This window comes from Staurois parvus, unplaced genomic scaffold (genome assembly GCF_062004578.1).
Source record: "Staurois parvus isolate SC_StPar_1 unplaced genomic scaffold, SC_StPar_1.0 ptg002312l, whole genome shotgun sequence".
Lineage (NCBI taxonomy): Eukaryota > Metazoa > Chordata > Amphibia > Anura > Ranidae > Staurois > Staurois parvus.
In genome coordinates, this window is record NW_028320108.1 from 637 (window position 1) to 15,743 (window position 15,107).

The 15,107-nt window shown below is 45.7% G+C and overlaps 1 protein-coding gene across 1 annotated transcript in view; it reads right to left on the bottom strand.

Annotated features, from left to right (window-relative positions):
- Nucleotides 1-511: 511 nt before the first annotated feature.
- The window catches only part of LOC149431267 (C-Jun-amino-terminal kinase-interacting protein 4-like), a gene marked incomplete at both ends in the record, with an annotated part of 40,756 nt that continues 26,160 nt past the window's right edge, over nt 512-15,107 (bottom strand). Inside the window, 11 exons of the mRNA XM_089665737.1 lie at nt 512-700; nt 5,003-5,041; nt 6,163-6,276; nt 7,217-7,388; nt 7,648-7,796; nt 8,818-8,885; nt 9,147-9,227; nt 9,313-9,438; nt 12,116-12,305; nt 12,460-12,681; nt 13,998-14,169. Of these exons, the coding sequence (XP_089521863.1) occupies nt 512-700; nt 5,003-5,041; nt 6,163-6,276; nt 7,217-7,388; nt 7,648-7,796; nt 8,818-8,885; nt 9,147-9,227; nt 9,313-9,438; nt 12,116-12,305; nt 12,460-12,681; nt 13,998-14,169 (1,522 nt within the window). The remainder of the gene's footprint in view (nt 701-5,002; nt 5,042-6,162; nt 6,277-7,216; nt 7,389-7,647; nt 7,797-8,817; nt 8,886-9,146; nt 9,228-9,312; nt 9,439-12,115; nt 12,306-12,459; nt 12,682-13,997; nt 14,170-15,107) is intronic.

A 15,107-nucleotide genomic window follows, 5' to 3' on the forward strand; every position in this document is an offset into this window, starting at 1 on the left:
AATCTACCTGGTTCAGAGGTGTACTGAGCAGGGGCGGACTGACCATTTGGAAACTCGGGCACTGCCCGAGCGCCCGGGGTCAGTAGGGGGCCCAATGAGATGCCCCTGGTACCTTTTTCACAGGCATTTTTGAGTTTGGGCACAGGGGCCCCATGATCCCCTATTGCCAGGGGGCCCCATGAGTTGTCAGTCCGCCCCTGGTACTGAGGCACGCTGAGAGTAGAAGGGGTTACACCAAGCTGGGCACCGGTTTTTTGTTTTGATTTTTTATTTGACACTTTCAAGGTCTGACGATAATAGACGATCACATAGTTACAGCAAGGCTACGTTTCGGAGTCTCGCAGGACCCCTTCATCAGGCATGTGACACATGCCTGATGAAGGGGCTGTGCGAGACTCTGAAACGTTGCCTTGCTGTAACTATGTGATCGTCTATTAAAACCTTTGGACCCATATTGGTGATCCTTGGTGTGCTGGTGACATTTTTTCCTTCCATTATGAGATTTTCTAACACTCCAAATTACCTGGTACTGCAACAAAGAACTTGACGGCATCGCGGTGACCGTGGAAACACAACTGCGCATGTGCCATAGAACAGTACGGTATGAACGTTCCGGGGGTCACTTTATCGCTGTTCTCATCGCCGTAGACTCGGATCACGCTCCCTGGACGATTCCCGGAGCCAGGCAAGACTTTGTTGGCTTGAGATTGGAAGACACAACAGAAATGCAGTAACCATACATACACAGAGGGGTACTAAGCGCATACAGAAAATGGTTCGTTTAGGAAGCGCAGCTAGAGGGGGAGAGGGGGGGGGGGGGGACAACCAGTTTAGTATTCCAAGCACCTGCCTGAACTATTAGAAGAGCATGCGAAGATGCTGCAGGAAGAGAGGAATGCGATGTGTTTTTTGTTCATCTAGCACTAATATATACTTGGGGTGCCCGTGTTTTACACAAATTTGCCTAGAACCTAATAACCCCAGGCCATTACAGGATGGATATGGGGAATCCCTTATCGTTCCCTGACAACTACTTCCCTTGGCATGGACTACTCTACCCTGTTCAGACGTGTACTCTGCTATACTGCAATTGAAGCTGCAATTGAAGCTGCTCATTCATAATTACATTACATAAGCTGGGGCAGCTACTTTTTAAATGGTGTGGGCAGCCTTACCGGTTCTGCTTGCATTCATTATGAGAAATGAACACACCAACCAGTCCATCAGCTGCTGTTCACTCTTTCGGATTAAGAGTAGAAATAAAAAAAAAGCTTTTTCTGGGGAAAAGGCTGTCTCAGGTTCTCTTCGGTGCTGGCTTCATACACAAGGGCCTCAGCATTTTATCTTTAGTGAAGGACAAGATTGGATTTTAGCAATCTTATGTGGAAGTTGGTTGTGGCCAGCTCAGTGGATTGCTGTAGGAAAGTCCTGGATTCTTTCTTGGATACACAGAATATAACTGGATATAACATTTATAGGTAAAGTTGATCCAGGGAATATCTGATTGCCTCTCGGGGGATCAGGAAGGAATTTTTTTCCCCAGCAGGAGCAAATTGGATCATGCTTTGCTGGGTTTTTTTTTTGCCTTCCTCCGGATCAACTGTGGGTGTAGGATTATAACTTTTTTTTTTTCTATGGTTGAACTGGATGGACTTTTGTCTTTTTTCAGCCAGACTAACTATGTCAGCTGCACTGCCTCGCCACGGCTCCTCTGTAAGTGTGGTCCTAACGCTAAGGCCTCATGCACACTGGACGTTATAAAAACGCCAGTAGCATTAGCTGTAGAATGCTGCAATAAAACCGTGAGTTTTTTAGCGGTTTTCAGAATTTTTAATGTTTTTCAGCGTTCGCCTTTTTTTTTTTTTTTTTTTTTTTTTTAGCAGTTATACGCTCAGAAAATCTTCAGGCTCAAAAACGCTCATAAACGCCAGATAACCACGTTTTTTAGTGTTTTTCAGTTTTTATCAGAGTTAGATTTTTACAGCTAAAGAACTCCTCTTGAGTTTTTTTCCCAGACAGAAAACGCTCCAGCCAAAAACCGCTGATTAAAGTCTACGTGTGCATGGACACAGGATAACATGCTGGGGAGTTTAATGGCTGTAGATAAAATGCCAGAAGCCAAAAACAGCTGTAAAAAAAGTCTAGTGTGCATGAGGACTTAAACTTGAAAGTGTCCAAATTGGAGCATATATAGCGGTGAATAATGTAAGGGCAGGTATGCCTGGAGGGAGCCCATTGGCAGCTGAAGGCGTCCAATGTGTCCCCATGCCAAATCCAATGGGCAAGCTATACAAGAATAGCAACCACCCCCATTTATAGCTAACCTTTGAAGGTGCAAATTTAGAACCTAATAACCCCAGGCCATTACAGGATGGATATGGGGAATCCGATATCGTTCCCTGACAATTACTTCCCTTGGCATGGACTACTCTACCCCGTTCAGATGTGTACTCTGCTATAATGCAATTGAAGCTGCTCATTATTTCATAATTACATTTGTGCATAAGCTGGGACAGCTACTTTTTAATGGTGTGGGCAGCCTTACCGGTTCTGCTTGCATTCATTATGAGAAATGAACACACAATCCAGTCCATCAGCTGCTGTTCGCTCTTTCGGATTAAGAGTAGAAATACAAGAAACCAAAAACAGCAGCTGTAAAAAAAGTCTAGTGTGCATGAGGACTTAAACTTGAAAGTGTCCAAATTGGAGCATATATAGCGGTGAATAGCGTAAGGGCAGGTATGCCTGGAGGGAGCCCATTGGCAGCTGAAGGCATCCAATGTGTCCTCATGCCAAATCCAATGGGCAAGCTATACAAGAATAGCAACCACCCCCATTTATATCTAACTTTTGAAGTAAGGTGCACATGCAAAACTTCAAAAGCTAGTTATAAATTGGGGTGGTCACCATTCTTGCAAAACTTGCTGATTGGATACGGCATAGGGACACATTGCCTTCAAGAATTGTGCTCTTGCTGGGCTTTAATATGTCCCTGCGCCTTCTAGGAGGAATGGATTCCCATCAGGAATACCTGGCTTGAACCTTTTCCCACTACCGCCTTCTGACCAAATTGGATCAAAATGCTGTGATTGGCTGTTACAGTGATCACGTGATCAGAAAGCTCCCAATAGCAAGTATGCATTGGGAGCTTTCCATTACGTTAGTTGCTATACTGGGAGCGTTTGTCAAAAGACGCATATATGCGGCTACTCAGCGTTAAAGCACGCCCAATGAGAGGCCGTATATAGGCGCCATGTCGATGGGAGGAGCTTAATTTATCCAGTACTATACTTGCTCCATCTTGGAGAGACTCACATTTAAGAGTTAAGACCGCACTCTACAGAGGAAGCTTGCAAATGTGTGCAACTAAACCCTCTGCCCCTTCTCACCATCCGCCTTCTGGCTGCTTAATATGTCCTTGCGCCTTCTAGGAGGAATGGATTCCCATCAGGCATACCTGCCTTTAACCTTTTCCCACTACCGCCTCCTGACCGAATTGGATCAAAATGCTGTGATTGGCTGTTACAGTGATCACGTGATCAGAAAGCTCCCAGGACTGGGAGACTCTCACATTTAAGGGTTAAGACCACACTCTACAGAGGAGACTTGCAAATGTGTGCAACTAAACCCTCTGCCCCTTCTCGCCATCCGCCTCCTGGCTGCTTAAGCCGGGAGGCGGAAGCGCACATTCCGGTCATGTGACCGCTGTGATTGGCTGTCACAGTGGTTACATAGGCGGAAGCGTGCATTCTGGTCATGTGACCGCTGTGATTGGCTGTCACAGTGGTTACATGATTGGAAAGCTCCCAAAAGCAAGTATGCATCGGGAGCTTACAGATCCCCGCCGGCTACTGTGCAGGAAGCAGACTCAGTACAGAAAGTTGTTTACACAGGGCTGCGTACATGTGGACTCTCACCTGCCAAGCAGCCGCATATATGCGTACGGCCAGTGTGAAGAGGTTAAATGAAAATTGTTAGATGGCTCAATTTTTTGTTTTTTTTTGCAAGCTAGCCGGTAAGTTTGCTGGGAAACTTTGTTTGGTTAAGATAGGAGTTTAGATTGGTCTTTCTTCCCCTATACAGAAACCACGTGACCCGGTAGTAAAGCTTTAGACAAGCAGTGAAGGAAATACCGAGCATTATTTTCTCCTGGAAAGGTACACCAGCCCTCACTCTCTATTTACCCATCCCAGCAAGAAATACCGGTGTGTTTTAAAGGGAATTGCCAGCCTTTGTGAATTTATTTAATTGCCTTCCAATACTTCTCTGTAGTGTCTACTTAATACTTTGTTGCGTTCCTATCATTCTACTGACTTTAAACTTAACATTTTTGCAGCTTTTCTTCTTATTGTTGCTGGTGAGATTAGGTCTCTGCTGCATGGTCCATATGAACGTCTCTTTTGTAGAAAGCAGCCGTCTGCACATGTGCAGGGGAATGCTTAACGTTTATGTGCGGGCAGAAAAAAGTGTCAATACATTCCTGCAATTTGTGTTATCCCTTTAAATAATAAATTTTAAAAAAAAAGTTATTTTTGGTCTTTGCAGAGCTTTTAGAGATATAAAATATGGGGAAACATGCATGTATTGCAGAGATGTATGGATTTTCTTTTGCCCAGGCATACACTTAGGAGACTTAATATCTCATCAAGTGCTCTTTGATTTAATCCTACGACTTGCTAGATTTACAAGACACATCCATTGGAATGAGAAGGCCATGGAAGGACAGAGAGGTCCAAGAGGAGAGCATTGCGTGGGAAGGAGAAGCTCCAGAGTGGATGACATGATGTGGTGACCAGCGCAGAGGGTGCGACTGTAAGATTAGCTGCGACACATGAGAGGAGGCTAATCTGTTGAGCCTTTTAGTATTACAGGTGACTACAGCCAACAAGGGCTCCGGAAGAAGACACATACAAAAGGAGTGAATCTACACAGCCAGGACAAAGTGGCTACTTAGAATAAAGCCTGGAGGGAAGAGAACTTGTTGACTTGTGTCGGCACTTACCCCTCAACCCAAGTAATCGGCCCTGGTGCAGTATAATGGCTATAAGTAAGAGAGTAAGGGGAGGGTAATGGACAGGGGTGATAGTGAAGAACAAGTTCTTGAGAACCTGGTAGGCAAAGTCTAATCAACACTTGTCTCTGGTACTTGGGGTCTAAGATTTCCCATCCACCCAACGCCCTTATCAGGTCTAGAAAACTAATCTCTACATCTTTCAGACCTGGCTAATACTCAACATACAGTATATCAGTAACAGAGCAGAAGATGCTTCAAAGAGAAAAGCTCCACCACCAAGTATAGGAAACAAAGTCATTCCAACAAGGTTTTATCAGAAGTTTAAAGGTGGACTCCGAGATAAGTAAATACTGTTTAAATACAAGAGTCATGTGTATTCTTACTTGAATCTTGATGCGCATTCTGTATTTTTTCCAGATCTGTGCAGCAATCCTGTGTGACATTTTGCCTTTGTGCAAGACCTTCCTGAAAAAGACTGGTACCTGCTGCTATCTCTCCTTTGTGCAGGGTGACTGGTCTTGACTCTGCCCCCCATTCCAGCAGGCATCCTGTAGTTGGTGAACCTGCTGGGCCCCAACTTCAGCTCTGCTTTCTGTACAGCTATGATCTAGCCCCAACCTTTGCAAGCTAATAACTAGGTTTTGCAAAGGCATTTGGTGCGCACAAAGGGGATTTTGACTCTTTGTGATTGAAGAACATATTTACATGAAAATTTCCATGTACAGAGTTCAGCTTTAATTGTCAACACATCTTTTCTCTGGGACCCAACATATCGTGGACCCACACTGCACAGATCTAAAGATCCTGCTCTGGTTTATTGGACATATTCTCATCATACAATCTAATACCTCCATGAATAATCTCCAGCCAACCTATCGGTCATCAAGTAAGGCTTCATTTGTAACTTTCCTAAATTCAGAATTACAAAATTTTAAAACAGCATTGTTCAGGGATCAACAAAACTTACTATTTCATAACATTCAGCAATGTCGGCACTAAATACACTTAGATATTATTCTGAACTGAATTACATTTGATGTTTTATTTGAGGAAACAAAACTATTGCAGATCTTGTCTACAGCAGGTCATTTAGTGTTCTGATCTGCTATAGCTGTCTGTAGATTCACCACCTCTCCATCTATACTTACTTTCAGTCAGGGGGATGGATATAATGACACCATTCCCGGTCCCCACCCACAGCCGGTTACAAGACACCATCAGGGCTGTTATCCTAACAAAGGAGAATCCTAGCTTTCCAGTGCCTAAAAAAAAAAAAGAAAAAGGAGGAAAAAGTGAACACAACTAGTCAAGTGCTTTTAACCAAAGCAGAACTTCAATAAAAACTAAATTAAAATCAACAGACCCATTTGCTGCAATACACTCCTTTATTCTGGAGCTGCCCCTGTGGTAATCCACTACAGTACTTAAAAATCTCTATAGGCGATGCTTTAAAAGTCTGTACAGGTTGCCAATTTAAAGTCCCACAGGATGTCCGGTGCTAGAATTATTGCTTTTGTTCTGACTTTTATGGTGACACCTCGTGGTGTGGTCTCCGTTTACGTATGCGTGAGGGATCAACACGTGCGTTTGTCTTTGCGCACGAACACGGGATGGGGGAGCTTTAAAAATGTAATTATTTTATTTAAAATTTTTTTACATAAAAAAAAATTAGACCCCAGACTGCGGGGGGTTGCCTGTAAAGCAATCCAGTGGCTAATTAGTTGCTAGGATTGCTTTTAAAAGAAAGAGCATTGCTGGCTCTTGAAAAAAAAAAAAAAAAAAAAATTATACTGGGATGATGCCTGTAGCTGCATCAGCCCGGTATACAAATTAGACCTTGCGACGTACATAAAATGTATTAAAGCGGTTAAGTCAAACCCTGCTAGTATGTACTCATCTTCACACCACCTTTCCAAATACCTGGTGTTTGGCTGATGTTAAGGCTTGTTTGGGGGGATGCAAATATTGTCCATAAAAGCTGGGGAATTTAATTACATAATAGAGTACCAGGGTTTCAAAGATATGGAGGAGATCCCACAGATTTACCTTGAATGTGTCACTCAATGATGACTTAAAAGGGACCCACTGTGCTGGCGGAATTTTTAACTCTATGCTTCCAAGATTTCCATAAATGTAATAACACCCAAAACCAAAAACCTTTAGAAGACAAAACTTTTTCATTTTAAAGAGTGCAGAGCTCACCCAGCATTTTGCTAACGTAGGGCTCAATGTCCACATCCTGCAGATGTTGGTAGGTATGTGCATGGTATAACCGTAACGTTGAATCGAGCCGGATGGAAACCCAAACACCATCGCCGATCCAAGCCAGCTGTCTCACTTGGCTCTCTTTCCTCGGATGAGCATCAAAAGATTTCTAGACACATGGAAAAACAAATATTACAATCAGAAGATAGGATCAGTAAACATGGACAGGACAGAAAAACGGCAGAATCTGAGAACTGGCTCACACATTCTGAGGAATGGATCAGAGAACATGGACAATGAACAACAAGCAGCTCACGCAATTCATAGAATTGATCAGAGAACATGGACAGGAAAGAACAGTCTGAGAATCGGATCACATAATCCAGGGAATGGTTCAGAGAACACGGACAGGAGGCCTCTCTGCTCACCTCAATTTTCATCGTCTTTGGATTCACAATGTAGATTTTGTTCCTGTATCCGCACCAGACCTTCTCATGGACTACCGTCATACATCGGATAGAGTGGTGAGGACGGCCAAAATCGAGGAGGTGATAGTTGGATAGATCCCACTGGCCATCTATTAAAAAAAAAAAAAAGCCTTAAAAGCGAAGCTGGTAAATAGACCCAAATGTAATAACTGTGGGCCATGTGCACAACAATTTAACACTTAATATGCTCAGCCCACTATATCTGTCAACACAGAGGAAGGAACAAGTACGACAACCTTAGGGTGAGGGATCTGAAGTTGACTGCTAATGGCTGCTACTGATTACGATGTATTATTGTCTTCTGAGCTACAGAAATAGTAAAAAAAAATGTCTGGGTGACAAAACCTCCCAGTGCCACCACCCATGGACTATGGTTTACTGATATCCAATGTTCCCTCATAATGAACACACTAGGGGTATGAACCCAGACACTTGGTGCAGTGATGCTGGGAACCCATCGTAATGGGTACAGCAGGTGTACAGATCCAGAAACCCATCACGGAGATTGTGGGAATCACTCACAATAGGTACAGCAAGTATACAGATCCACAAACCTAGCGCAGGGATTGTGGGAATCACTCATAATGGGTGCAGTAGGTGTACAGACCCAGAAAACCAATACAGGGATGGTGGGATCCCCTTCACAATGGGCACAACAGGTGTACAGACCCAGAAACCCAGCACAGGGATGATGGGAATCCCTCACAATGGGCACAGCAGGTGTACAGACCCAGAAACCCAGCACAGGGATGGTAGGAACCCCTCATAATGGGCACAGCAGGTGTACAGACCCAGAAACCCAGCGCAGAGATGATTGGAACCCCTCATAATGGGTACTGCAGATCTGCAGACAAGGAAACCCAGAGCAGGAATGGTGGGAAATGCTCAAGGGCCAATAAAAAGGTGCAAAGAACCGGTGACTCAGCACAGAGGTCTCAACAGGATGGGACCTCCAGCCCAGAAGCTTGTAAGCACAGGCCAATCGTCATTGTGAGGCCAATGACTAGAAAGGGAAAAGCGGTCCCTTTGCTTTCCAGAAGTGCAAGTCTATTGTGGTTAAATGGATTTGCCAAGAACACAGTTCACTTCCCTTCTGCACATTATACCCACCAACTCCTCGGTGGAAGATCGCCAGCGTCCCATCAGCCAGTGCCACCAACACAATCCCCTTCACATGGCTGAAATACAGAAGAAATCATGAAAAAAAAGAAAAAAAAAAAGATTTGTACCAAGATCCAGAACAATACGGTTCCATGAATTCACAAATATTATAGGAAGAGAGAAACTAGGCGAGATAGTTAACTTCATACTTGAGTAAATCTGCATCTACCACAATGAAGACTTGCTGCTCTTGTATGAGTTCATCCCACATTGATGAGGATAGGGAGAAGGTTTTGGGGATGACTCCACATAATGCGCCAAGTACAAAGCATACTTACACAATACTGAGAATGGAATCTTTCAGTTTTATCTGGAGCAGACACTTCTTCCACTGGGCGACAGACGAGTGTACGTACAGGCTGGAACAGAGATACCCGTCACTCAGAGCAATCACTTTATATAACCGGATCATTTAGGACAGCGCAGTGGGTGGAGACAACTTACTGTCCATTTTGTGCTCCCAGCCACATTGTCGGCAGCAGGCTGTTCATCTTTTGCGCTTCCTCTCTCATCAGGTCCTGCTCGCTGGGAAGAGTCGCCACTCCATCTTTGTACAGGTCCGACTCGTTGCTGCAGCAGAGGAGGAAGCCAGGAGTTACAATGAACTAAAAGCATGTGATTGCACCGGGTGCCCTGGCCATAGCCCTCCATCTTTATACTGACACTTTTGGGTCACGGCATAAAAGGCCTTACATTACATATCTGCAAGAGCTACTCTTCTCCAGCAGAACCAAACATTCTGATACCTTATGCTGCTTCCTCAGTGCCAGTCCTTCAATGCGGCTACTTTACTCAGATTATAACCCCACACACAGGAGGATTCCACTTGGATGGCAACAGAATACCAACCTCGCCTCCAGTTCAATTAGTGTGCAGCAACACTAGGGGGTCCATTTTAAGGGCTAACTCTATGTTTAACCACTTCAATACCGGGCACTTTCACCCCCTTCCTGTCCAGGCCAATTTTCAGCTATGAATGACAATTGTGCGGTCATGCAACACTGTACCCAAATTAAATTTTTATCATCTTTTTTGAGACAGATAAAGCTTTCTTCTGCTTGTATGTAATCACCACTGGGTCTCTCCATTTTTTGATAAAAAAAAAAAGACCAAAAATTTTGGAAAGAAAACAAAAACCCTTTTTCTTCGTTTTTTGGATAATGTCTTCCATTATGCAGCACAATTCCATCAAATAATGTGACAGTCCTGAAATCAAAACAATATAATGGTCCTTCAATATCCAATAAAGCTGCATTTCCTCCACCACCATGATATGATTTATCTCTTCCTCTTTTCTCAAGCTCTGTGACATATGCAAGCAACCAGTGATAATATGCGCTCACCTTGTGCAATGGACCTCAATACAGATCAAGGTCATAACACATTCATTGCCCTACCTTGGCGTATGTGGTATCGGCAATTCCCCTCGCTCCTTCCTCCTCAGTATTTATCACAATTACTGATGTGCGCTGATGAGACCGCACTGACGGGCACTCAGGAGGCCGCACTGACGGGCACTCAGGAGGCCGCACTGACGGGCACTCAGGAGGCCGCACTGATAATCAGTGCCAACAAAGTACTGAAAGCCTTGCTGAATAGCAGCTGTCTCTGCCTCACACAGACACATAGCGTGAGAAAAAGACACCCTGGATAATGCAAGTCCGATCACATGTAATCACAAGATAAAGGTCCACTGTGATTGGCCATTTACTGTGATCTGTGATCAGCTGTGTCCAAAGGACACAGCCGTTAAAGAGTGCACCCCGCAGGGGGCACGCAGGAGGCGCGTTCTGGGAGGCCATTTATAGACACCCACCCAGAGCTTGGCCCAAGCTCTTTAAAGAGGGCTGGATTTGTGCAAACACAGCCTGGTCACATTTGTGATTGTTTTGATTGGCCAACAGAGCAATTACATGGCATAAAGCCACTCTGACTGGCTATGTGCCTTTTGCTTGTGATCTGCCCTTGCCTAATGACAGTGCGATCACATGCATTGTACATGCTCTCTGAAACAAGGACATCAGAGGTGGTCAGAGTGCTATTAGCTGCTTTTTTTTTTTTTTCTAAATCAATAAAGTTGATCAAACATTTTGCATCATGAAAACAGATATGACATACATTAACAGGGCAACAATGTAAGGCCTCTTAACCAAAGACAGTGTCATAAAAGAAACATAAGCACAATAACACTTGAGGGTATGTAGGTGATCCTTGTGTTTGTGTGATGGATATCCCATCTGTTCCTAGAGTTAAGTTGCATTTTCTAAGACCTTACATGGTATATAATGAAAGAGTGGCCCGGGCATGTCTCAGTAGACAACATGCATCCCCTAGACAGCAGGGGACCACCCATGATAACAAGGACCAGAGGATCCATAGCGGATCCCAGAAAGGAAAAAGAAAAAAAGAGCGAAAAGGAGGGATATACTAAAGAAAAGGGAAGACCCTCAACTAAGACCCCGTCAGACACCCGCCACGGCAGCCCCAGACTCAAAGCAAGTATTACAGGAAAAGCTGAAGTTTGGAGGACATAGAAAAATCGATCAACGCAATCCATATTTGTACAAACTATGAGTATTGCTCATGAAGACTAGCAGTCAGTTCCTACAATGGCATGATGGTATTGAGTTCCTCAACCTATTTCCTCACAGAAGGGACGGTCGTAGATTTCTAGTGTCATGGGATGAGTGCCCATGCTGGTACGAGGAGGAAACAAAAAACATCCTTCTTGAGCCGTGCCATAGACCCAGGAATGAGCGAAAGCAATGCTACCTCAGGGATTTCGGGCCATGAGCAACCTATGATCAGTCGACATAACTGAAAGATAGGTGGACCAGAAAGGCTTAAGTTGAGATCAAGACTACCATATATCAAGGCGGTGCCCTATGGTTCCGCACATCGCCAACAGCTATCTGGGATCGTATGAGACATCTTGTAGGGCCACTGGACTTCTGTACCATCTCGAAAGAAGCTTAAAGTTTCGCTCTTGTGCATAGTTGGATATACTCATCTTGAAATTAAGCAGGAATGCCTTGTCCCAGTCATAATCAGCCAAAGGGTGGCATTTCTGACTGGCTATTTAAGCAAAATAGCCGGACAAGAGATGGTTAGGATTCTGCTAACAATTTTGCTCGACATAAAACTAATTATTTTCGTTTACACGTGAAATAGGCTCAGAGCTATAGTTGGGTTTAGGACGAAGAAAACGTGAATCTGATTATGTGTAGATCCTACTAGTGACTCTCACCTAGGCTGGCAGCCAGAGTCGTCCGTTGTGTTCTGTACACCTAGAGGGTCAGTGAAGACATGTTCTGTATAGATCCCGGCCTGAATATCTGCCACGTCATCTGTACTGACATCTCCCACCTCTGTGGCCTCCGTGGCTTCCTCCGCCGTGGGCACATTATCATCCAGCTCAGTATTGGTGGAGTCGGGATCTGCAATCGCAATAGAATAAGAGCAAGTAATGGTGGGGAACTTAATGTACAAAATCTCTACCTTTCTGATTGTGTGCAATTATCCTCCAACTACATGCCCACCAAATCTGATTGGCTGCATCAAGGAACAAAACCAACAGTCACTGCATCTCACCTGGATTGCACTCTGCCTCGCTGGAGAGAACACTGGCGGTTTGTGGCGAGAGGGGCTCAGATTCCTCCACAGAGGCAACAGTAACTTTGACGCCCCCCACTGGCTGCTCTGAGGAAGAGCTACTGCTCACTAGACTCTCGGATAAGGAAGATTTGTCCGCTTGCCCAGAGTCTGCATCTAGTTTGGTAGCATCTCCTGTGGGGTAGTCAGTTTCCATAACTCCTAGAATAAAAACAGGATATGTTTAAGGATATTATGTACGGTCACTATAAACCCAGGATTGAAGCCACACCTCAGATATACAGTAGTAAGGGTGCCGGCTGACCCAGGGCAAGAAGTAGTAAGGGTGCCGGCTGACCCAGGGCAGGAAGTCGTAAGGGCGCCGGCTGACCCAGGGCAGGAAGTCGTAAGGGAGCCGGCTGACCCAGGGCAGGAAGTCGTAAGGGCGCCGGCTGACCCAGGGCAGGAAGTCGTAAGGGCGCCGGCTGACCCAGGGCAGGAAGTCGTAAGGGCGCCGGCTGACCCAGGGCAGGAAGTCGTAAGGGCGCCGGCTGACCCAGGGCTAGGAGTAGTAAGGTCGCCGGCTGACCCAGGGCTAGGAGTAGTAAGGTCGCCGGCTGACCCAGGGCTAAGAGTAGTAAGGTCGCCGGCTGACCCAGGGCAAGGAGTAGTAAGGTCGCCGGCTGACCCAGGGCAAGGAGTAGTAAGGGCACCCGTTGACTCAGGGCAAGAAGTAGTGAGGGCGCCGGCTGACCCAGGGCAAGAAGTAGTAAGGGCGCCGGTTGACCCAGGGCAAGAAGTAGTAAGGGCGCCGGCTGACCCAGGGCAAGAAGTAGTAAGGGCACCCGTTGACTCAGGGCAAGAAGTAGTAAGGGCGCCGGCTGACCCAGGGCAAGAAGTAGTAAGGGCGCCGGCTGACCCAGGGCAAGAAGTAGTAAGGGCGCCGGCTGACCCAGGGCAAGAAGTAGTAAGGGCGCCGGCTGACCCAGGGCAAGAAGTAGTAAGGGCGCCGGCTGACCCAGGGCAGGAAGTAGTAAGGGCGCCGGCTGACCCAGGGCAGGAAGTAGTAAGGGCGCCGGCTGACCCAGGGCAGGAAGTAGTAAGGGCGCCGGCTGACCCAGGGCAGGAAGTAGTAAGGGCGCCGGCTGACCCAGGGCAAGAAGTAGTAAGGGCGCCGGCTGACCCGGGGCAAGAAGTAGTAAGGGCGCTGGCTGACCCGGGGCAAGAAGTAGTAAGGGCGCTGGCTGACCCAGGGCAGGAAGTAGTAAGGGCGCTGGCTGACCCGGGGCAAGAAATAGTAAGGGCGCTGGCTGACCCGGGGCAAGAAATAGTAAGGGCGCTGGCTGATTCAGGGCAGGAAGTAGTAAGGGCGCTGGCTGATTCAGGGCAGGAAGTAGTAAGGGCGCTGGCTGATCCAGGGAAGGAAGTAGGAAGGTGATGTCTGACCCAGGACAGAAAGGAGGAAGGTGATGTCTGACCCAGGACAGGAATTAGGAAAGTGATGGCTGACACTAACAACTTACAGACATCAATCTTACCTGGCACACTGGAGATGCACAGTACATGGGAGTTGCAAACTATAAAAGTATCCAACACATTTCCAGGGTCATTGGCGTCAATGATGATGACCTTGGTGGAGGAATGTGTACTGGTGCAGATCCATACGAGACTGGACAATTCATCTTGGTGCCTTAACTCTTTCTGTTGGACCTGAGGGGTTACAACAACATGAGGGGTTAACAGAGGTGAGGCGCACAGACACATCGGAACAGAAGATCATACTCAGAGATGGAAAAACTCCCATCGCATTCAGCAGTAAACAAAGCTATACTCTGGTGTCCTTCCAAACTAAAAAAGGCGAACAGGTTACAGATGGGCAGTAGGGCAGAGAAATGTTACTCTATGAAAAAAACAGTCATTGCACACAATTTGTTGAGGAATGGGAATGTCCAGAGACAAGGATGGGGATCACAGCACACTGTTTTGTTCAGGGACAAGGATGGGGATCACAGCACACTGTTCTGTTCAGGGACAAGGATGGGGATCACAGCACACTGTTCTGTTCCCCAATGACAGTTAAAATTAATCGTCCAAAACATTTTTCTCAGTTTTGGATAAAGCGGAGAAGACTATTTTTTAGCATGGTTCCCCACTGGGGGGGGGGGATTCACTCTTGATTTGCTTGGTGACCACAAGAATTGATAGGAAATCCCAATTTTACAGTTGTTACCAGATCAGGAACAGAGGTTGAATTTACTGAAGGGGACAGCAGTTCTGGTGACAACTGTAAGAAGGAATTTCCTTTGCTTCAAAACGATTTCCACAAGTTTCTTATTATGTCTGTAACAGGAAGTGAAGGGAAAGTTACCTTATGGAACACAGACAGAACATTCCTAAAACTATCTAAGAGTGGATTTTCCCTCCGTCTCTGGATCTTCTTTTGTTGTGTTTCCTATTTATTTAAACATGGACAGGGAGGGACAAGACAAACTGAGGCCTCCAGTAGGAACTGTCCTCATCACTATTTATTTTACACAACGCATAGATGATTGTCCGCTCCCAAAACTCTGTAAAACATTTCTATTAGCACCAGTAACAGCTGAGGATTTCTAGAATCCCAGGTAGCAGCAAAGCTGTGATACAATTAC